The sequence below is a fragment of the Mizuhopecten yessoensis genome, unplaced genomic scaffold (genome assembly GCF_002113885.1).
Source record: "Mizuhopecten yessoensis strain PY_sf001 unplaced genomic scaffold, ASM211388v2 scaffold2329, whole genome shotgun sequence".
NCBI lineage: Eukaryota > Metazoa > Mollusca > Bivalvia > Pectinida > Pectinidae > Mizuhopecten > Mizuhopecten yessoensis.
Window position 1 is genome coordinate 1,974,635 of NW_018404492.1, and position 23,771 is coordinate 1,998,405.

Here is a 23,771-nt window from a genome sequence, read left to right on the forward strand (position 1 = left end):
ATGAAAACATTTCTCTAACATGATAATTTAGGAGATGGCTTTTTTTTTTTGGAGGCACTAAGTATTTGCCCCTGCTTGCCACCCATCAAAAGTCATTGCCTGGCCCAGCCACGAGCCTTTATTGCGACTTTATGAGCCGAGATTGGATGGGGCGGGCTTCGGGGACGGAGAAAATCTGAGCCAAATTATAAAGACTAATGAGGTACATACCTCACCTCTTCAACACGATAGACAATGAGAGCCGTACCTCCGAGTATATCACTGGAATCAGGCCAGACATTCAATGCTATCCAAGATGTACATTTCATACGGTAAAACATTCCCTCCTCCGCTGCGTGGAAATTAGTGTTTTAATAAGATCTAGTATTTATAGTGATTGGGTACCGATAGGTACAACAATATTATACTACTCAGTGTTGTTCCAACAATGTTCCTCCCAAAATAATGAAGTCCATCCAATATTTTATAAGTTTTCTTTTTTCAATGAAAGAATAAGCCTGGTCTCGTCTAATTTACAAACCCTCATAGATCTACATTATAGATATCCAGCACCCTGTTAAAATTATTGAATACAAATTTAATGGATGAATTAAACAAATATTATCAGCAATAAAAATATCTGAGTGTAAGAAACAAAGGTGTTTGGCAGTAGGGTGTAATTTATTATCAGGGTATGTATTCACCGTGAACACTATTTAATTTCAATAGCTTTGAAGCCCATTCATTTATCATAAGCAAATAAAATGTTCCTTTTCAAAGATTTATAAAATGTCTACACTTTAGGTAATCCAATTGTTTCCAGAACTCAAATTTACAAACCAACATAAAAGATTATAGATTTACTACCGATAAATGGAGTATATATCAACTCCAGTTTTGTATTAAATTTATGTTTTCTGTCCATCTATACCGGTTAGGAAAAGACTCATACAGGCTAAGCCTGTTGTCTAATCCTCTTGTTCAATTGTTTTTGTCCAATAAAATTTGTTGAAATCAAATTCCAGATAGAGGGAAAATATATTAACTCCAGATTAATGGAGTACAAGATTTACTACAGATTATATGAGTATAGATTAACTCCAGATTAATGGAGTTCATATTAACTCCAGATTATTGGAGTTCATATTAACTCCAGATTATTGGAGTTTATAGATTAACTCCAGATTAATGGAGTACAGATTAACAGAGTACAGATTAACTCCAGATTAATGGAGTACAGATTAACTCTAGATTAATGGAGTACATATCAACTCCAGATTAATGGAGTACAGATTAACTCCAGATTAATGGAGTACAGATTAACACCAGATTATTGGAGTACAAATTAACCCCAGATTAATGGAGTACAGATTAACTCCAGATTAATGGAGTACAGATTAACACCAGATTATTGGAGTACAGATTAACTCCAGATTATTGGAGTACAGATTAACTCAAGATTATTGCAATGCATATTAACTCTAAATTTCTTGGAGTACATATTCAATACAGGATATTGAGAGAACAAATTAATAATACTTGACGTGTAAACCTGTAAACTATTAAAACCACATTAGTCCTTCGAAGAGACTTAAAATATTTTAGTAGCTTGTTTAGATAAGTCACATATCAAGGGGCAGCTGTGCAATATCTAAAGAAAAATTCGCTGATTACAAGTCTAACAGAGTGTGTATAGTAATCAGAACTGGAGCCTACACACACGATCATATGTCCATTTAATTTCTCCTCCATTATGACAAGTGAAACTGCAGTCAAAATAAAATTTTGCTAAATACGTATTTTCCAGATTTACTGACATTTTAATGAGATGCGTGGAAGATGTTGAGAAATTGGAGGCCGATTTAGTGGGTATATATTAGCCATTATCACTGATCCGTGTATGGTACACTGGTAAAAGCATGTACTCACAAATGACCCCTGATACTAGGAGCACTTTTGAAGCTATTTTGTATCTCCAGGGCCTTTTTATCCCTCACACTTTCCCCCTCACCCCGTCAACAGGGAGCTGCTAAAGCCATCAAGGGAGGGAAGCGCGGCTACACAGCATCGTGATCTGTGACCGATCGCACTTGATGTTAACAAATCTCCCACCACCATAAGAAATAGATCCCCTATGGTCATGGAAAATTTAGCTTGCCAACTATATAAATAACGAGCTTGATTAAGCCGATGATATTTGTTTCCACACATCATTCTTGTAATATAATTAGGTATTGTAGAAATCTGTTTCACAGAGAACCACAAAAAAATACACATCTAGGCCATCACAACATTGGGTGTGATTAATATCAATATACCAGATGAAAATGTGGCCAGTAGAAAAATGCCAAGAAAAATAACATTTTTATGACAATTTTGGATGAGATGGTATTATTCCAGATGCGTAAATATTGTAAACCATATGACTGCCACTTATACTGTACACAGACATCATACAAAAGTCTTGATGTGTACAAGTACTCTTATAGTTTAAAACAGTCCATACATCTGATTATTTCAGTTTTAATTCATTTAATTGTTTAATTTTTATTTTCTATTTTCAAATGATAAATACTTCATTTCTTGATCAGTGATTTGATAGATTTAAGACATTGAATTTCTACATGTCTGTATGTGGTAGATCTGAAGACAGGGTAGAGGAACAGACCACTTTACTGTAACTGTATGTGGTAGATCTGTAGACAGGGAAGGAAAACAGGCCACTTTACCATAACTGTATGTGGTAGATCTGTAGACGGGGTAGGAGAACAGACCACTTTACTGTACTTTTATGTGGTAGATCTGTAGACAGGGGAGGAGAACAGACCACTTTACCATAATTTTATGTGGTAGATCGGTAGACAGGGTAGGAGAACAGACCACTTTACCATACCTGGATGTGGTAGATCTGTAGACAGGGTAGCAGAACAGACCACTTTACTGTAACTGTAAGTGGGAGATCTGTAGACAGGGTAGGAGAACAGACCACTTTACCATACCTGGATGTGGTAGATCTGTAGACAGGGTAGCAGAACAGACCACTTTACTGTAACTGTAAGTGGGAGATCTGTAGACAGGGTAGGAGAACAGACCACTTTACCATTACTTTATGTGGTAGATCTGTAGACAGGGTAGGAGAACAGACCACTTTACCATAATTTTATGTGGTAGATCTGTAGACAGGGGAGGAGAACAGACCACTTTACCATAACTGTATGTGGTAGATCTGTAGACAGGGTATGAGAACAGACCACTTAACCATAATTTTATGTGGTAGATCTGTAGACAGGGTATGAGAACAGACCACTTTACCATTACTGTATGTGGTAGATCTGTAGACAGGGTAGGAAAACAGACCACTTTACCATAACTGTATGTGGTAGATCTGTAGACAGGGTAGGATAACAGACCACTTTACCATTCCTGTATGTGGTAGATCTGTAGACAGGGAAGGAGAACAGACCACTTTACCGTAACTGTATGTGGTAGATATGTAGACAGGGTAGGAAAACAGACCACTTTACGATTAATGTATGTGGTAGATCTGTAGACAGGGTAGGAAAACAGACCACTTTATGATTAATGTATGTGGTAGATCTGTAGACAGGGTAGGAGAACAGACCACTTTACGATTAATGTATGTGGTAGATCTGTAGACAGGGCAGGAGAATAGACCACTTCACCCTTAATGTATGTGGTAGATCTGTAGACAGGGCAGGAGAACAGACCACTTTACTGTCACTGTATGTGGTAGATATGTAGACAGGGTAGGAAAAAAGACCACTTTACGATTAATGTATGTGGTAGATCTGCAGACAGGGCAGGAAAATAGACCATTTTACCATTAATGTATGTGGTAGATCTGTAGACAGGGAAGGAGAACAGACCACTTTACCGTAACTGTAAGTGGTAGATATGTAGACAGGGTAGGAGAACAGACCACTTTACGATTAATGTATGTGGTAGATCTGCAGACAGGGCAGGAGAATAGACCATTTTACCATAAATGTATGTGGTAGATCTGTAGACAGGGTAGGAGAACAGACCACTTTACGATTAATGTATGTGGTAGATCTGTAGACAGGGCAGGAGAATAGACCACTTTACCATAACTGTATGTGGTAGATCTGTAGACAGGGTAGGAGAACAGACCACTTTACGATTAATGTATGTGGTAGATCTGTAGACAGGGCAGGAGAATAGACCACTTTACCATACCTGTATGTGGTAAATCTGTAGACAGGGTAGGAGAACAGACCACTTTACCGTAACTGTAAGTGGTAGATCTGTAGACAGGGTAAGGATAACAGACCAGTTTACTGTAACAACAGGTTGATGAGGCTGCCACTAAACCAAACCCTGCCACCAACAGCCCAGGTTAAGTACCTCATGAAAAATGATTCTACGCATTCAAAAAACAAATCTTAACCATAAAATTCAAAAAAATAATTTATTACACAAGATTTGTTTTGAATCATATGGGAATATGTGTTATTTTGGGTGTGTGCTGTAAGTGATATGATGCTTATCTCCCCTAGTGTATTCTCCATGACAGAATGTCACCGATTTATACACCAAATATTTGATAATGTCAATTAAATCAAATAAACTCTAATAAAATTCCTCCATGAAAACGGTAGAATTTCTTGCAGGCCGTGATTATCTTGGATTAGCTGATGTCTATCAGGCGTTATCAGACATATTCTTAGGCGGCGTTATCACCAATGCTAACATACTTTTAATACCTATCAGGAGATATATGGCTACATTCATATAAAACCTGATTATGAGCAACTCTATCCAGCCGCATCGCTACTCAACCTATCGAGTTTCCACATCTATCAATTGTATATATCCTTGAAACCCCTGCATCTCTCCTCTCCTAAATACATGCTACCGATAATAACAGTTTAAATGCAAATTAAACCATTTAGCAATATATATCATTTTGTTGGGGAAATTGGCCACAAAACTTGTGGTTGACAGAAAACAGATAAGTCTTTGTAATACGTAAAAAGTGCAGAGCCGATTTCTTTGTCGATAGTGTGTAAAGAAAAGGACAGATAAAAAGGATTGCTGTCATTTTTGTACCTGCTGAATCACGAGATTTCTTCTCTCTATCAGGTTTAGATTAGACGCTTTATCATCAGTCATGACTCCCTTTAATAAAAAACTGCAAAGGATGCATAATCAGCGAGTGTGCAGATTTACTTTATATCGTGATATTATCTTTTTAATATTAAACAAACATTACAATGACACTGATGAAATATATCCTACTGCAGTCAATCTTTATTCATGTGGAATTTTATTATCTTATTTGATATCACAGGAAATATGAAATGTAGCTTTACTTTTGAATTTTACTGTACGTACACAATGAAGAATTGATAGATATTACATAGATATGGAGAAATGTGTCCTAACATGTAGAGACATATCCCCAGGTTTATAAAGCCGATCATGTTCCCAGGTTTTATATCAATACGTATTTTAATTTATTTGGCGATGCTACCTACCATTAATGCGATATTAGATAGATTGTGATTGGGTCTTTGATGCTGTGATAGTTGGGGTCAGAGGTGACAATATATCAGCTGATCCCCTTGATTCAAGCATTTATCGCAAAATATTATAGTTCCGCATCAAAGAATCACAGTTAAGCATGAGCGATCCTTGAATCAGCTTTCATACCTAGATTACACTGCCTGTCAGACTTTATAATACCTAGGGATTTTAGGTAAAAGACAAATATTGCTTAACTTAATAAATGAAATTCCATCATATTAAAGTTCAAAATTATTTTGTTTCTGAAAGGGAAATCAATATATCAATAGGGAGGACTGAACAAGTCAACAGTCTTGATAGGGGGGAATGAACAGGTTGACAGTCCCAAAAGGGGGACTGAACAAGTCAACAGTCTTGGTAGAGGGAATCAACAGGTTGACAGTCTCAAAAGGGGGACTGAACAAGTCAACAGTCTTGGTAGGGGGAATTAACAGGTTGACAGTCCCAAAAGGGGGACTGAACAAGTCAACAGTCTTGATAGGGGGGAATGAACAGGTTGACAGTCTCAAAAGGGGGACTGAACAAGTCAACTGTTTCAAAAATTGGGAATTGAACAAGTTATATGTCTCCAAAGAAGGACTGAACATACAGGGACTGAATAAGTCAACAGTCTACAAAGGGTGGCTGAACAAGTCAATACTCTCAAAAGGGTGACTGAACAAGTCAATACTCTCAAAAGGGTGGCTGAACAAGTCAATACTCTCATAAGGGTGGCTGAACAAGTCAATACTCTCATAAGGGTGGCTGAACAAGTCAATACTCTCATAAGGGTGGCTGAACAAGTCAATACTCTCATAAGGGTGGCTGAACAAGTCAATACTCTCATAAGGGTGGCTGAACAAGTCAATACTCTCAAAAGGTTGACTGAACAAGTCAATACTCTCAAAAGGGGGCCTGAACAAGTCAATACTCTCAAAAGGGGGACTGAACAAGTCAATACTCTCAAAACGGGAACTGAACAAGTCAATACTCTCAAAAGGGGAACTGAACAAGTCAATACTCTCAAAAGGGTGGCTGAACAAGTCAATACTCTCAAAAGGATGACTGAACAAGTCAATACTCTCAAAAGGGTGACTTAACAAGTCAATACTCTCAAAAAATATTTAATACCTAGCTTAGTTCTACTAAAATCCCTGTAGCAGGGATTGAACACAGGAATATATCACAACAGAAATATTATGTAAGTCACAAGGGAAGAACATAGGAACGCATCACAGTAGTACTACGACTTTGGAGTCAGATAGGTTCCCCACTTGGCTAAAATATGCAATAGCTACAAACTTGTGGTCAAAGATATAGACACATCAGTCAGTATTTAAGACCGAAAGTGAGACAGAGCCGAAAGTGAGACAGAGCCGTCACACACACCAAGAGTCTGTGGGCAATATAATAATTTATCAGTATGATGACCAGGGCTGGCCCAAAGGTTGTTACTTAGCAGTCTATTAGATTATATGATACAAGTACATCGAGAAGTAAGACTAGCATTGAGATTTAATACAGGCTAAATTGACCATCCCAGTTTGCATCATAAATCTTTCCATTGACACCTTTAGCTGGACAATCTTCTGAACTGCGTCTATATGACTCCCGCATGTCCCGGTCAGGTCAGGGAGGCTTACAGTGGCCACCAGCCAAGGCACCTCTCTTCATATATCAATACTAAAAATACACTACTGATAGAAATGTAATGTAATTCTAATGGAAAGAATATATCGGAGCGTGTTGTCTTAATTGTTCTGACGCAGTTAACTACATAATTGAGCGGTATTCTAATTTTAGCTGTTTTCGCAATTTTAACCATCGTGCTAATTTATGATTGGGCAGATCTGTTAAAATTTGACAAGAGGCAAAAATTTGTCCCCTACTAATAAAAGGCGGAGGTGGAAGATTGCAGGTCATATTTATTCGCGCGAGATATGTATGACCCACACAGGTAATAAGATAGTCACAAGTGATAGGTTTATGTTGCAGGTGTGACCCGCAAGATGCGGGTCATTTAGCAGGTATGCATATGACAGCATATCAGTTTTGCAGATATTGCCCCAGTAACAATTTTAAACTTATTCTAGTACTCAGTGAAAAATGACAACAAACAATAGCAGAACGCTGATTTTCCTCTGGTACTCAAGTTTCCTCCCATATAAAGACTCCTGTGGACTACTATCCAGGGCAACCAAAGTGATTAATTTGTTGATAAAAACTTGCTTTATAATTGTGGAAAAATTAAGTAAACTGTGGGTTTTTTTGTGTAAATAATGCTGCACTGAAGTTGATAGAGAGCAATGTAAAGATTGCAACACTGAAGACGATGGTCAGGAAAACATATGTTTGTTGTTGTTGTTTTTTTGCAAATATTTGCATTAACTCTTGGTCAGGAGATAAAAAGGATCTTGAATTTGTTCAGATTTCATGAGGTGAAAGAAACTTCTCCCCAAGTTTTTATTCACTTCAGCAGAATCAAACCAAAATGAAAAATTCTAGGCCCACATATCGCTATTACTGTTTCAATTTATTGAGATTTAAAAGAAATAGGTTTATTACATTGATGTGGGTATTCTCCCGTTTCTGATAATATCGTCTAGGGTGGTTTACCGATAAAGAAATCACAAAATACATTAAGGTTTTGTTAATATGTATAAATAATATTAAGATGCCAACTTACAAATTCATATTGAGCTACAGAAAATTAAACATATTTATTGATAACATCATATAACATGTCTAAGAGAAAGTTGGCCGAGCCTGCTGTTAGGCAATAGAGACATCGGTTGAGAACACTGATAGAGGACTGCGATATAGTCTATATACACTAGCTGTATATATATAATGTTACTTTATCATCAGGTAACCACCCAATTCATCATATTGCAAGTAATCACACGTTTTATTTTCTATCAATGATACCCCTGACAAAATCCTCTACCACTGGTAAAGGAAAGTGTCGTCGCTCCTCGGTGTGTCATAACTAATGTCTGTGATAGCATCTTCATATAGACTCATAAAATCACTTTTATCTTTTATAAGAACGATGCTTCTTTAATGTAAGTAAAACTGATACTTACTTATCATTATGATATGTAATGTGATAAGCTGCAGATCAACTTTGAAGTCGTTTCTCACGATAATGCTATCTAACCTATCATAAATTTGTGTTGATTAAAAATAAACTGGGAATAGCCGACTAAAAAGACATATTTCTAATAAACTCTTAAGTGTTACTGTACTATAGCTTCTTCTTAATGGTCTCTATCTTAAAATTTAAAAGTACAGTAATTTGTCAAATAGCTTTATAGGTTTGTATGGAAGTAAAACTGAATGCTTCTATAGAAACAAGCTGACAGCAACTATTTATTCTCTTCTCTGTCCAAGTTTGAGAGTAGAAATAAGAAGAATATATATATAATAATTATTTTGATCACTGTTGTTTTCTTTTTGGTTAATATCAGTAGATATGTTCTTTACTGGGCAGAAAATATGGGAAGTTTCCAGTTTAGCAGTCCATTAAGACTGTTGCTAGCAGTATTTGTGACATCGGCAAGAATGTCGGTGTTTTTAACATTTTAGTATCCTCAATAAACTGTCAATATACTGTACTTGACTGTTAATGTTTCACCAAAGTTTTCAGGGCATTCTCTCCAAAACAGACCATCATACCATCCATTTTACACTTCACACTTTCTACATTTGTTTAACTAGCTTTCCTGAAATCAATTGAACTGCTGTTGGACTAATATTAGCATCATCTGTTCTGACATGTCCTTTATACTGTAATAAATATTGATAACAAACAGGAGATCAAAGGTCAAAAGGCCACAGGATGTATATATAATTGACGTTATTTTGGTGCACAAAACAGCACCTTATTGTGATACATTTATGAATCAAGTTTGCTGTTTGCACATAAACCTGGCCAAGATAATGTTAAAGAAACCTTAGCATTGAAGAATCTGAATTCAAAGGTCAAAAATTTAGGAAAGGTTCTTGTTCTGATGATGTAACTACATTCCAATTGTGATGTCAACGCATGAAACAGTGGCTGAGATATGCACAGAAAGACAAATTATCCTGTTGTCCTTCGAGTTAGCTTCAACTAATCCTGTTGTCCTACTACCTAGCTTTAACTAATCCTGTTGTCCTACTACTTAGCTTTAACTAGTCTAGTTGTCCTACTACCTAGCTTTAACTAGTCTAGTTGTCCTACTACCTAGCTTTAACTTATCAAGTTTTATTACTACCTAGCTTTAACTAATCATGTTGTCCTACTACCTAGCTTTAATTAGTCTAGTTGTCCTACTACCTAGCTTTAACTAGTCTAGTTGTCCTACTACCTAGCTTTAACTAGTCCAGTTGTCCTACTACCTAGCTTTAACTTATCTAGTTTTATTACTACCTAGCTTGAACTAATCAAGTTGTCCTACTACCTAGCTTTAACTAATCCAGTTTTATTACTACTAAACTTTAACAAATCATGTTGTCCTACAACCTAGCTTTAACTTATCCTGTTGTCCTACAACCTAGCTTTAACTTATCCAGTTGTCCTACTACCTAGCTTTAACTAGTCTAGTTGTCCTACTACCTAGCTTTAACTAATCCAGTTGTCCAACTACCTAGCTTTAACTTATCCAGTTGTCCTACAACCTAGCTTTAACTAATCCAGTTGTCCAACTACCTAGCTCTAACTATATATTAATTCAGTTGTCCTACTACATAGCTTTAACTATTAATCCAGTTGTCCTACTACATAGCTTTAATTTATCCACTGTCCTTTTACTTGGCTTTAACTTATCCAGTTGTCCTACTACTTTTTTTAATATCCTATTAACAGCTTATTAGGTCAAATTAAGGTGACTGGATTATCTATCAAAACATTAAAGTGACTTAATTTTCTGCTGAGAAATTAAGGTCCCTGGAATTTCTACTAAAAAATTAAGGTAAAATTAATGTGCGTGGATTATCTACTGAGAAACGAAGGTGTTGTGGATTATCTACTGAGAAACGAAGGTGTTGTGGATTATCTACTGAGAAAGGAAGGTGTTGTGGATTATCTACTGCGAAACGAAGGTGTTGTGTATTAGCAAAACTCAAAAAGTCTATATCTTACTCAAACTGGCTGCAAGACATGTTACAATCAATTTCAAGAACTTTCAATATATCATAAAATTTTGTTTCTGATATATGGAATTTGAAGGCACAAGTTTATGTGTATTTAAAAAATCTGAAATTATCCCTGAAACACAAGAGTATGGCACAAGGTAAATGACAAAGTCTCCATTGGCCTGGTGAGTTCCAGACCAGAGTAATATTCTGGAGATGAAATAAAAATGTCATTAGCATTAATGTTTATGTTCAATACCCGACAGATTATTTCAAAATATGAATGTATGAATATTTGGTTGCAATTTTTGCCAAGATAAATAGGAATTTCTGACACCCATCACGGCAGGGCTACTGCTGGGAGACCTATGGCAATTTCATGCTTCAATGATATGCAGTTCGCATTATTTGGAGTTCCACATTTTTGACATTACCATACACCAAAACACAGCTGAATGCGAGTCAAATTCCCTCCGGTAATGGATGACTGTGGTACAATGTTAGGACATGTCAGAGTTGTATTTGTCAATGCAAACCTTTTTTATTCTTATGTTTGCAACTGGATTCTAATAAAACAAAAACTCTTGGTTTCGTTTTGCTGGGTTACTGTCACGGATCGCCGATTCTTTGTCATGAAATGTATTTTTTTGTCCCCTACTTTTGGGCGGTTGCTAATGAAGGCAGACATTTTTATCCCAATTTTATTATCTATGTTGATGTCTTATATCAAAAAAACTCATCACTGTGATCAACTTGCCCGGTACAGAAGGCAGAGAGATCTCTCCCCGTCTCCCCTTCCCCTCCCTCCCCATGTGTGTGCTAAATAGTAACTCTGCCTTGGTATGGCAAAGACATCAGATTTAGCTGATAAGAAAAAAAACCCAACTAATACATAACATAGAAATGTAACCCTAAACTATTTTTTTCTCCTTTTAATCGTATACTTTCCCACAAATATATTTCCATGATATAAAATTCAATACTTACCCAGAACTACTTTATGACAAAATTGGATCAAATTCTTGGTGTGCAATGTACTTTAACTATATAGTTAAATATCTACCAACTCTAATCGTTGAATGTTTCCTTATCGTAAACTGTTTGGGTCTTTCCGTCTTTACTACGATAGTAATCGGGGACCAAACATGTGGCGACACCAAATTCAAATTTGATGGAATGCTGAAATGTGAATGGTTTCCTGTTGATCTTTTTTTGCATTTGCAAGCAATTGGGTTTCCAATCAAATGTTGATTTAATCAGCCCTTAAATAAATGAATGGTTACCTGCTGAAATGAAGATCCCGCCAGTAGGAAACATGAGAACATCTTCCACAGGGTTTCCGTGATCCACAGTCAGCACACTGTCCCCGATACGAGTGTCGTACAGTTTAACCTTGTGGTCATAGGAACCTGAGCAAAACCAATCCAATTTCATACAATTATTAGAAATTTTGTAAAAATAATTGAGTTCATCTTTAAAAGAATATCATTTGATGTTGGATTAGAAGAAATCAGCATGCTTCCATCATTCACCAACTTGGCTCAATCATCATATACATCAACATGTTATATATAATCTCAAAGACAAGTATAGGCTCACATTGCAGGAGGGCATACTGATGTTGACCTTGACCCTAACTTATAAGATATCATGACCTTCCATTGCATATGTTGTAGCCAAACTGAAGTGACCCTGACCTTAACTTAGACAGTGATTTTGATTTTGTTAATAAGTAAAAGATACACTGACCTTGATAGAGAAAGTGATCCTGATTTTGTTATTAATTTTAAGTATATAACCCTGACCTTGACACAGACAACTGTAGACATGATTTTGTCATTAAGCAGAAGTAACCTTGACCTTGACAATAAATAATAGTGATCCTGATTTTGTTATTAATATGAAGCAACCCTGACCTTGACACACACAACTGCAAACATTTTAGAAGTAACCTTGACCTTGACAACAAATAATAGTGATCCTGATTTTGTTATTAATTTGAAGCAACCCCGACCTTGGCAAAGATAGTAGTGATCACAAATTTGTTATTAAGTAGAAGCTATCTCGACCTTGACACAGATAACAGTGAACCTAATTGTGTCACTCAGTTGTAGTGACCACTTTCCAGCTAACACAAACTGGTCTATATTCCTTTACTTTAGTATGTTAATCCTTCGTGACCTTGACATTTGACATTTCACATGTGCAGCATGATTTGCTCTTTATCACATGATAAGCACGTCAAACAGATATAAATATCAAATGCACCAACCTCCCATCATTCTTTCACAGTTTATGACCTCATATCTTGAAAACTTGTCAAGATTGGAAGTGTAAAAAGAATGTGAATGCCGATCATCGGAGTGTGACACGGAGGTATGGTGGGTAAACTCACTTATTTATATATAATGTTGTAGGACCACCTAGAACACCTGGACACATTCAAATAAAGCTGTAATCAGCATTCTTACTGCTGTGATGATTACATCAAAATGTGTCTGACTTCTCAAGGGCGTCAAAAGATTAAATAGGGTTAATTTTCTCATGATATACCATACCTTACAAAAATTATACCCGTAATTAAATATTATATACAGTACTACCTTTCACATTCGACATGTACCTGAGATTTGTGTGAAGGCTATAAAATACCTTATAAACTTAATCTGTGATTTTTATTAACCTATTCACACCTAAAGTCACATTTGAACCTTACCAAATCAAAGGCTTTGCAAGTCCATTTTAAAAATTGAAGGGGTGAATGGGTTAAAAGTTCAGGATAAATGCTACATTTATACTTTATACTGTACCTGGAGTTTCTGCTGGACTGTAGAATACATGCTACTATATCTGTGATCTGTTGGACTGTAGGATACATGCTACTATATCTGTGATCTGTTAGACTGTAGGATACATGCTTCTATATCTGTGATTTGTTGGACTGTAGGATACATGCTACTATATCTGTGATCTGTTGGACTGTAGGATACATGCTACTATATCTGTGATCTGTTGGACTGTAGGATACATGCTACTATATCTGTGATCTGTTGGACTGTAGGATACATGCTACTATATCTGTGATCTGTTGGACTGTAGGATACATGCTACTATATCTGTGATCTGTTGGACTGTAGGATACATGCTACTATATCTGTGATCTGTTGGACTGTAGGATACATGCTACTATATCTGTGATCTGTTGGACTGTAGGATACATGCTACTATATCTGTGATCTGTTGGACTGTAGGATACATGCTACTATATCTGTGATCTGTTGGACTGTAGGATACATGCTACTATATCTGTGATCTGTTGGACTGTAGGATACATGCTACTATATCTGTGATCTGTTGGACTGTAGGATACATGCTACTATATCTGTGATCTGTTGGACTGTAGGATACATGCTACTATATCTGTGATCTGTTGGACTGTAGGATACATGCTACTATATCTGTGATCTGTTGGACTGTAGGATACATGCTACTATATCTGTGATCTGTTGGACTGTAGGATACATGCTACTATATCTGTGATCTGTTGGACTGTAGGATACATGCTACTATATCTGTGATCTGTTGGACTGTAGGATACATGCTACTATATCTGTGATCTGTTGGACTGTAGGATACATGCTACTATATCTGTGATCTGTTGGACTGTAGGATACATGCTACTATATCTGTGATCTGTTGGACTGTAGGATACATGCTACTATATCTGTGATCTGTTGGACTGTAGGATACATGCTACTATATCTGTGATCTGTTGGACTGTAGGATACATGCTACTATATCTGTGATCTGTTGGACTGTAGGATACATGCTACTATATCTGTGATCTGTTGGACTGTAGGATACATGCTACTATATCTGTGATCTGTTGGACTGTAGGATACATGCTACTATATCTGTGATCTGTTGGACTGTAGGATACATGCTACTATATCTGTGATCTGTTGGACTGTAGGATACATGCTACTATATCTGTGATCTGTTGGACTGTAGGATACATGCTACTATATCTGTGATCTGTTGGACTGTAGGATACATGCTACTATATCTGTGATCTGTTGGACTGTAGGATACATGCTACTATATCTGTGATCTGTTGGACTGTAGGATACATGCTACTATATCTGTGATCTGTTGGACTGTAGGATACATGCTACTATATCTGTGATCTGTTGGACTGTAGGATACATGCTACTATATCTGTGATCTGTTGGACTGTAGGATACATGCTACTATATCTGTGATCTGTTGGACTGTAGGATACATGCTACTATATCTGTGATCTGTTGGACTGTAGGATACATGCTACTATATCTGTGATCTGTTGGACTGTAGGATACATGCTACTATATCTGTGATCTGTTGGACTGTAGGATACATGCTACTATATCTGTGATCTGTTGGACTGTAGGATACATGCTACTATATCTGTGATCTGTTGGACTGTAGGATACATGCTACTATATCTGTGATCTGTTGGACTGTAGGATACATGCTACTATATCTGTGATCTGTTGGACTGTAGGATACATGCTACTATATCTGTGATCTGTTGGACTGTAGGATACATGCTACTATATCTGTGATCTGTTGGACTGTAGGATACATGCTACTATATCTGTGATCTGTTGGACTGTAGGATACATGCTACTATATCTGTGATCTGTTGGACTGTAGGATACATGCTACTATATCTGTGATCTGTTGGACTGTAGGATACATGCTACTATATCTGTGATCTGTTGGACTGTAGGATACATGCTACTATATCTGTGATCTGTTGGACTGTAGGATACATGCTACTATATCTGTGATCTGTTGGACTGTAGGATACATGCTACTATATCTGTGATCTGTTGGACTGTAGGATACATGCTACTATATCTGTGATCTGTTGGACTGTAGGATACATGCTACTATATCTGTGATCTGTTGGACTGTAGGATACATGCTACTATATCTGTGATCTGTTGGACTGTAGGATACATGCTACTATATCTGTGATCTGTTGGACTGTAGGATACATGCTACTATATCTGTGATCTGTTGGACTGTAGGATACATGCTACTATATCTGTGATCTGTTGGACTGTAGGATACATGCTACTATATCTGTGATCTGTTGGACTGTAGGATACATGCTACTCTATCTGTGATCTGTTGGACTGTAGGATACATGCTACTCTATCTGTGATCTGTTGCACTGTAGGACACATGCTACTATATATGTGATCTGTAGGACTGTAGGGTACATGCTACTATATCTGTGATCTGCTGGACTGTAGGATACATGCTACTCTATCTGTAATCTGTTGTACTGTAGGATACATGCTACTCTATCTATGATCTGTTGCACTGTAGGACACATGATACTATATATGTGATCTGTAGGACTGTAGGGTACATGCTTCTATATCTGTGATCTGCTGGACTGTAGGATACATGCTACTCTATCTATGATCTGTTGCACTGTAGGACACATGCTACTATATCTGTGATCTGTTCGACTGTAGGATACATGCTACTCTATCTGTGATTTGTTGGTCTGTAGGATACATGCTACTCTATCTATGATCTGTTGGACTGTAGGATACATTCTACTATATCTGTGATCTGTTGGACGGTAGGGGACATGCTACTCTATCTGTGATCTGTTGCACTGTAGGACACATGCTACTATATCTGTGATCTGTAGGACTGTAGGATACATGCTACTATACCTGTGATCTGTTGGACTGCTACTATATCTGTGATCTGTTGGCCTGTAGGATACATGCTACTATATCTGTGATTTGTTGGACTGTAGGATACATGATACTCTATCTGTGATCTGTTGGACTGTAGGGGACATGCTACTCTATCTGTGATCTGTTGCACTGTAGGACACGTGCTACTATATATGTGATCTGTAGGACTGTAGGGTACATGCTACTATATGTGTGATCTGTTGGACTGTAGGATACATGCTTCTCTATCTGTGATCTGTTGGACTGTAGGTCACTCGTACTATATATGTGATCTGTTGGACTGTAGGGTACATGCTACAATATCTGTGATCTGTTGGACTGTAGAATACATGCTACTATACCTGTGATCTGTTGGACTGCTACTATATCTGTGATCTGTTGGAATGTAGGATACATGCTACTATATCTGTGGTCTGTTGGACTGCAGGATACATGCTACTCTATCTGTGATTTGTTGGTCTGTAGGATACATGCTACTCTATCTGTGGTCTGTTGGACTGTAGGGGACATGCTACTCTATCTGTGATCTGTTGCACTGTAGGACACATGATACTATATATGTGATCTGTAGGACTGTAGGGTACATGCTTCTATATCTGTGATCTGCTGGACTGTAGGATACATTCTACTCTATCTGTGATTTGTTGGACTGTAGGATACATGATACTACATATGTGATCTGTTGGACTGTAGGATACACGCTACAATATCTGTGATCTGTTGGACTGTAGAATACATGCTACTCTATCTGTGATCTGTTGCACTGTAGGACACATGCTACTATATCTGTGATCTGTTGGAATGTAGGATACATGCTACTATATCTGTGGTCTGTTCGACTGTAGGATACATGCTACTCTATCTGTGATTTGTTGGTCTGTAGGATACATGCTACTCTATCTGTAATCTGTTGTACTGTAGGATACATGCTACTCTATCTGTGGTCTGTTGGACTGTAGGATACATGATACTACATATGTGATCTGTTGGACTGTAGAATACATGCTACTCTATCTGTGATCTGTTGGACTGTAGGACACTCGTACTATATATGTGATCTGTTGGACTGTAGGATACATGCTACTATACCTGTGATCTGTTGGACTGTAGGGTACATGCTACTATATCTGTGATTTGTGCTAGGGTTACAGTTATATTCTACCTTATTCATTGTTAGAGTTAAGTATATATTGTAACTTACACTATTACATATGTTATTTGTTATTACAGTTAACTACCATAAGTTTTAAATGCATTTTCTAATGATTTAGACTTTTATGAACCTTTTGAAGGCATTAGTCATTAATTACTTTTGATAAACATAATTCATAAAAGTCTAACTTGTTTGTGAAAGAAAATCAGGTTTGAATATGATGGTATCTATCCCTAATGTTTGTCTTCATGAAGCTTCTTTTCATATTTACTCATGAAATGTTTATCTCGTCTTTTACCTGTGAGGGAGACATTTACCTGTGAAGTAAGGGTATTTTACCTGTGAGGGAGATGTTTTACCTGTAAAGTAAGGGTATTTTACCTGTGAGGGAGACGTTTTACCTGTAAAGTAAGGGTATTTTACGTGTGAGGGAGACGTTTTACCTGTAAAGTAAGGGTATTTTACCTGTGAGGGAGACGTTTTACCTGTGAAGTAAGGGTATTTTACCTGTGAGGGAGACGTTTTACCTGTGAAGTAAGGGTATTTTACCTGTGAGGGAGACGTTTTACCTGTGAAGTAAGGGTATTTTACCTGTGAGGGAGACGTTTTACCTGTGAAGTAAGGGTATTTTACCTGTGAGGGAGACGTTTTACCTGTGAAGTAAGGGTATTTTACCTGTGAGGGAGACGTTTTACCTGTGAAGTAAGGGTATTTTACCTGTGAGGGAGACGTTTTACCTGTGAAGTAAGGGTATTTTACCTGTGAGGGAGACGTTTTACCTGTGAAGTAAGGGTATTTTACCTGTGAGGGAGACGTTTTACCTGTGAAGTAAGGGTATTTTACCTGTGAGGGAGACGTTTTACCTGTGAAGTAAGGGTATTTTACCTGTGAGGGAGACATTTTACCTGTGAAGTAAGGGTATTTTACCTGTGAGGGAGACGTTTTACCTGTGAAGTAAGGGTATTTTACCTGTGAGGGAGACGTTTTACCTGTGAAGTAAGGGTATTTTACCTGTGAGGGAGACGTTTTACCTGTGAAGTAAGGGTATTTTACCTGTGAGGGAGACGTTTTACCTGTGAAGTAAGGGTATTTTACCTGTGAGGGAGACGTTTTACCTGTGAAGTAAGGGTATTTTACCTGTGAGGGAGACGTTTTACCTGTGAAGTAAGGGTATTTTACCTGTGAGGGAGACGTTTTACCTGTGAAGTAAGGGTATTTTACCTGTGAGGGAGACGTTTTACCTGTGAAGTAAGGGTATTTTACCTGTGAGGGAGACGTTTTACCTGTGAAGTAAGGGTATTTTACCTGTGAGGGAGACGTTTTACCTGTGAAGTAAGGGTATTTTACCTGTGAGGGAGACGTTTTACCTCTAAAGTAAGGGTATTTTACCTGTGAGGGAGACGTTTTACCTGGAAACGTCTCCCTCACAGGTTAAATACCCTTACTTCACAGGTAAAACGTCTCCCTCACAGGTTAAATACCCTTACTTCACAGGTAAAACGTCTCCCTCACAGGTAAAATACCCTTACTTTACAGGTAAAACGTCTCCCTCACAGGTAAAATACCCTTACTTCACAGGTAAATATCTCCCTCACAGGTAAAATAGTAAGGGTATTTTACCTGTGAGGAGGATGTCGTTGCTGGAAAGACTGGGAACACCACACCGTACATAGTCCTGCAAGTTCAAACACATCATTTGATGAAACTCAACACAATCATGACATTGCATCAGGGGGTAGAATATTCATACTTCAGATCTGTTCTAAAAGTCTGATAAATAAACTAAATAAAAGTTATTTTCAAAAAATGTTCATGTTCAAAATTATTTGTTGATCAAAACTAAATTTGCATGTAAAGAGATTCAAAATCATCCCATGAAGATGGAAAACACAAAATGTTCGTAAATTTTTATACATTTTTCTCCCTGTGATTTTCGCTAAGAGTTACCTCCCTTCAAAATAAGTAAATGATCATTGTATAACCCTCTGGAATTATCTGACAGTTATCAAAAAATTCAATCTTGTTTTTTTTATTAAATGTATCATCAACTAACAATGTCTGAATAACCACTTATAAGGTTTGACTGTGGAACTCTTTTGGTATAGGAGGTATATTTATATCACAGAAATGTTGTAAACCTGAAGCTAAACATTTCAGTTTTTAACATTTTTATTCACAAGAGAAAAAGCACATGTACATACAAACCTCCTACATATTATACATAATACTTGTATTGTATTACAAGTCCTGGCCCTGATATTTCATTTATCTGTTAGAAATATTTATTATTCCAACCCTATTCTTACAGAAACATTGATTCATTTTTCCATATGTTTAAACCATCTAATTAAATGATAATGTATTGAGAAAACACCTGGATTGATGGCAAATGAAAAATAAGGCAATGTTGATGTTGAAAGACGAAATATAAAACAGAGTGGGAAAAAGTGTGACCCATTGATAGACATAGCATATTAGCGTGTATAATACAAGTGATGGATGGAGGAAAGGCGATATATGACCATACATTCAGTTTCATTTTCGCTCGGCCATTAATCAACGGCCAGAAATGTGTGGGGAATTCTGACTTCTGATTGGCACTGACACCAGGGCAATTACAATCACAAATTACACAGGAAAATCAACAAAAGATCATTTACAAATATTTAAACAGGGTATGGCCGTATATCCTGAATGAGGGAAACTGTATACTGGGGTGATAAAAAAGGCAGGGAAAAGTAATCACTAAATGTGAGGATAGGTCGGTAGGCTACACAACTCTAATCTCATCTACAAATGTTCCTCCGAGTCTGGTCAGATCTACATAGTGTTCCCTTAGTCCACTTTACACCACAGTGGCCAAATGAATATGGAAGATTTCAGAACATCTACTTTGATTGGTATAAAGGGCAAATGATAATCCAGCATCCTTAATTCTAAGTTTGGAAGACTTTTCAGGATTGTTTTTTTAATTAATAAACCCCAATTGAGACAAACACCAAGAGTTTTTACATTGTATTAAAATTAAAATATTTAAATTAAATTGTATATGATTCATCTGAAATATGATCCTTGCGCATGTCAAGGTAAAAAGTATTTATTTTATCAGTACAAAGTGATGAAATTAAATCCTGTTAAATTCACACACAATTTTGTTTTACCTAAATTGGTATTACAATGAACAGACTTGATAAATGTTTAATTAAAACAGAAGTGCAAAACGGCATGGCGTTTATGGAATTATATCTAAGTTTAAAGCTTTCCCCTACTTGCCAGACAGGAAATGGTTTCTGTGCTATCTATATATCTTTACAGCACCAATGATGATAGGCTGATCAAAGCTGTATTAGATCTCCAATCACCAAGCTATATCCAACAATAACAGCCATTTTTTGGATACAATCCACATTTTGTCTCCACTGACCATGTTTGACACCTTCCAAAGTACATATTATCAATGTTCTGACTCCAATATTTATGACTTTTTCTATCTTTTGTATTTTCGTATGTAGTTTGACAGATGAATGCAATTGGAATGATGGAAAAAATATAATTACAGTGAATTCCGCACAAAGTTTTAGGACAACATTCGTCTAATAAAAAAGGCTGTCGATGGTAGACTCTATGTCAAATTGACTGTTAGAACCGCTATTTCCCTTGCTCTGCCTATAAAATACCCGGTGATAACAGAAATAATTACAAACTCATACCAAACAGCCTATGCCATTTTTCAAGGGGTCTATTAATAAAAATGAAAAGTTTTGTTGGGCAGACAGACATGTATACATACAAGATGAGGACGGTTTCCTCAGTAATCCCCAACCTATCAGAGACAATTCCGAAGCCAGTCCACAAAATAGCTAACTACAAGCCTGATTAGATATTGTGTGAGAGTGTCTGACTAGACCGGGCAAATGTCTGACCAACGGATCGTATCTGTAAACATTTGTTACAATTAGTGGGAGACGCATGGAAAGGTAAGCCTCTGGAGGAGCCTGATCACCGCTCATCATTAATCTCTATAACCGGTTTACCCACAGGAAATTATCGATACTCCCAATAAAGAAGATCCCCCATCTAAACCCCCTAGTGACTGAGTTGTTCTAGTCTCAATCTCCCAGCAGCTTTCTTTATAAAACTTTATTTCTAATCCGCACAGACACAGATTTTTCAAGTTTTTAAGTTACCATTGATTGATGCTTCAGTATTCAGACAGAAACTGAAAGGGCTGACTTGTTCTCTAATTTACCATCCATTGTCTGTGTTAGCATTATCTATGTCTTTAGTAACTTATCTTTACGTTTCCCTTCAAGTCTTATTTGATATTTAAGTAACCTTCAATCTTAATCATACCAAATACTATAAGTATTATTTTTATGAAGAACACAACAATCTTTACACAAAAATCTTATCATTTAATCCTACTGTTTTCTGTAAAAAAAACATAGTTTTATTCTCAAACAGAATATGACTTTAGCACACTTATTAGATTTGATTCAAAATTAATTTATATAAAATTATTTCCATTTCTTTTATATTTGATTTTTTAAAATTTTGATCAAACATCTATTCAGTTGAGAAACGTTTGTGAAACTGGTTTTGGAAAAGTAAAAATTGTGTTGGGATCATGTTGGCTAAGAGCGGCTTGTCTCCATGGAAAAGGGGGAAGAAGAGGCCATGTTGGTCCATGGTACAAATGTAGGTAGGGTTCTAAAGTAGCGTGCTCGATGGAGTCGTGACAAACAGTAAGTGTCCGCCCCAGACAGTTCAATGATTACTTCAATATACAACAATGATGGGCAGATAACATTTGTATATAAACCAGTATTATCTATAAGAATATCATCAGATACCAAATAGAGGTCATTTGACCTCCAATGACCTTCAGATGTACTGCAGACAGTCAGTGGTGCCTGTACAGTTTACAATAACACTACAGCACCATTCCATACACAAGTCTCCATTTTCTTATCTTCATCAGTTTTAAATACTAGTAGTCCCATAATTAATGTAGATCATTTTAATAGCTTCTGATATTATGTTATAGACAAATCAACATATGCTAGCAACATTTTAAAGGCATTAATAGACATTGAATAAGTAGATCAAGTGGTCCATTTGATGTACATGTCTGTTGTGTTTATTTGGGAAGAATTAATGAAAGAAAAAGAAACTTCTCAGAGACACTCAATAACAATATCACATTTACAGTTTCACTTTATTCAAACATAGCTATGACCTTAAAAAAGAAACTTCTCTGTGACACTGAATAACAATGTCATGTTTACTGCTTCATTATATTCAAACATAGCAAAGACCTTACTATGAACGGACGGACCTCCAGGTAACTATTCTGACAAGAGACTGCCATTAACTGAAGATCATTTATCATAAACAAGTGGACTCACAGAACAGGATCTCACCCTGGATTGCAATTCTAGAGACATTCTGAAGTGATCTGAAGACGTCGACCCATACTCATGGCCAATTGTTGGTACTCAAAACAAGGGAAAACCTATTTGTTTTTACCTTTAACATATCATCCTTCTTAATGAAACTGGACTTACATATCACCATCATACGGACCAGTTGTGACCTCCATACAATGTACATTCTCAGTGCATTGAAGAAGAGAGAAATATCCTTCTGGTCTAACTATACATGTATCTACATAGGCAGCAACTGTAATGAAAACAGCAATATTAATGAAGTGGTTTAAAATTAGATCTACAAGATATTTGTAACTTGGGGGTAGTTCGAGGGTTTTGTCATAATCAAAGGAGTGAACATAAGCGCTAATCAGGGTCTACTTAAGTCCATCACACTGAAAATCCCAGGACTACAGCCTCTCTCTCACCAGTTACGTACAAAGCTATACGAAGAACCATAGCCCCTCTCACATCAGTTATTTACCTAGAAGTTCCGTGAGGCAGTTAATTTTGACCTGAAAGCATTATTTTTGCCACAAATAAATGGCTTTTCAGCTTAGACATTTTCTTTCCACAATAAATCCTTTCGCAATTCCGACACATGCGTGTATACCTACAGAAAAATGTAACCCAATAGAAGCAATACTTGGTTAAATGCAGGTCCAGGCCACGAAAAGTGAACAAACACACATATTTAAACAATAGTAGATCATGTCAAGTGTCCGAAACACTGGTAACAATGACAGAAAACTATTGTACTTAGATATCATTGGGTCTGTC

General features: G+C 36.8%; 1 protein-coding gene across 1 annotated transcript in view; it reads right to left on the reverse strand.

Moving 5' to 3' along the window:
- LOC110445596 (U3 small nucleolar RNA-associated protein 15 homolog) overlaps positions 1-23,771 on the reverse strand; it is a 98,572-nt gene that overhangs the window by 35,329 nt on the left and 39,472 nt on the right. Inside the window, exons 5-6 of the mRNA XM_021490276.1 lie at positions 19,183-19,237; positions 11,928-12,053 (exon numbers count right to left, since the gene is read on the reverse strand). Of these exons, the coding sequence (XP_021345951.1) occupies positions 11,928-12,053; positions 19,183-19,237 (181 nt within the window). The remainder of the gene's footprint in view (positions 1-11,927; positions 12,054-19,182; positions 19,238-23,771) is intronic.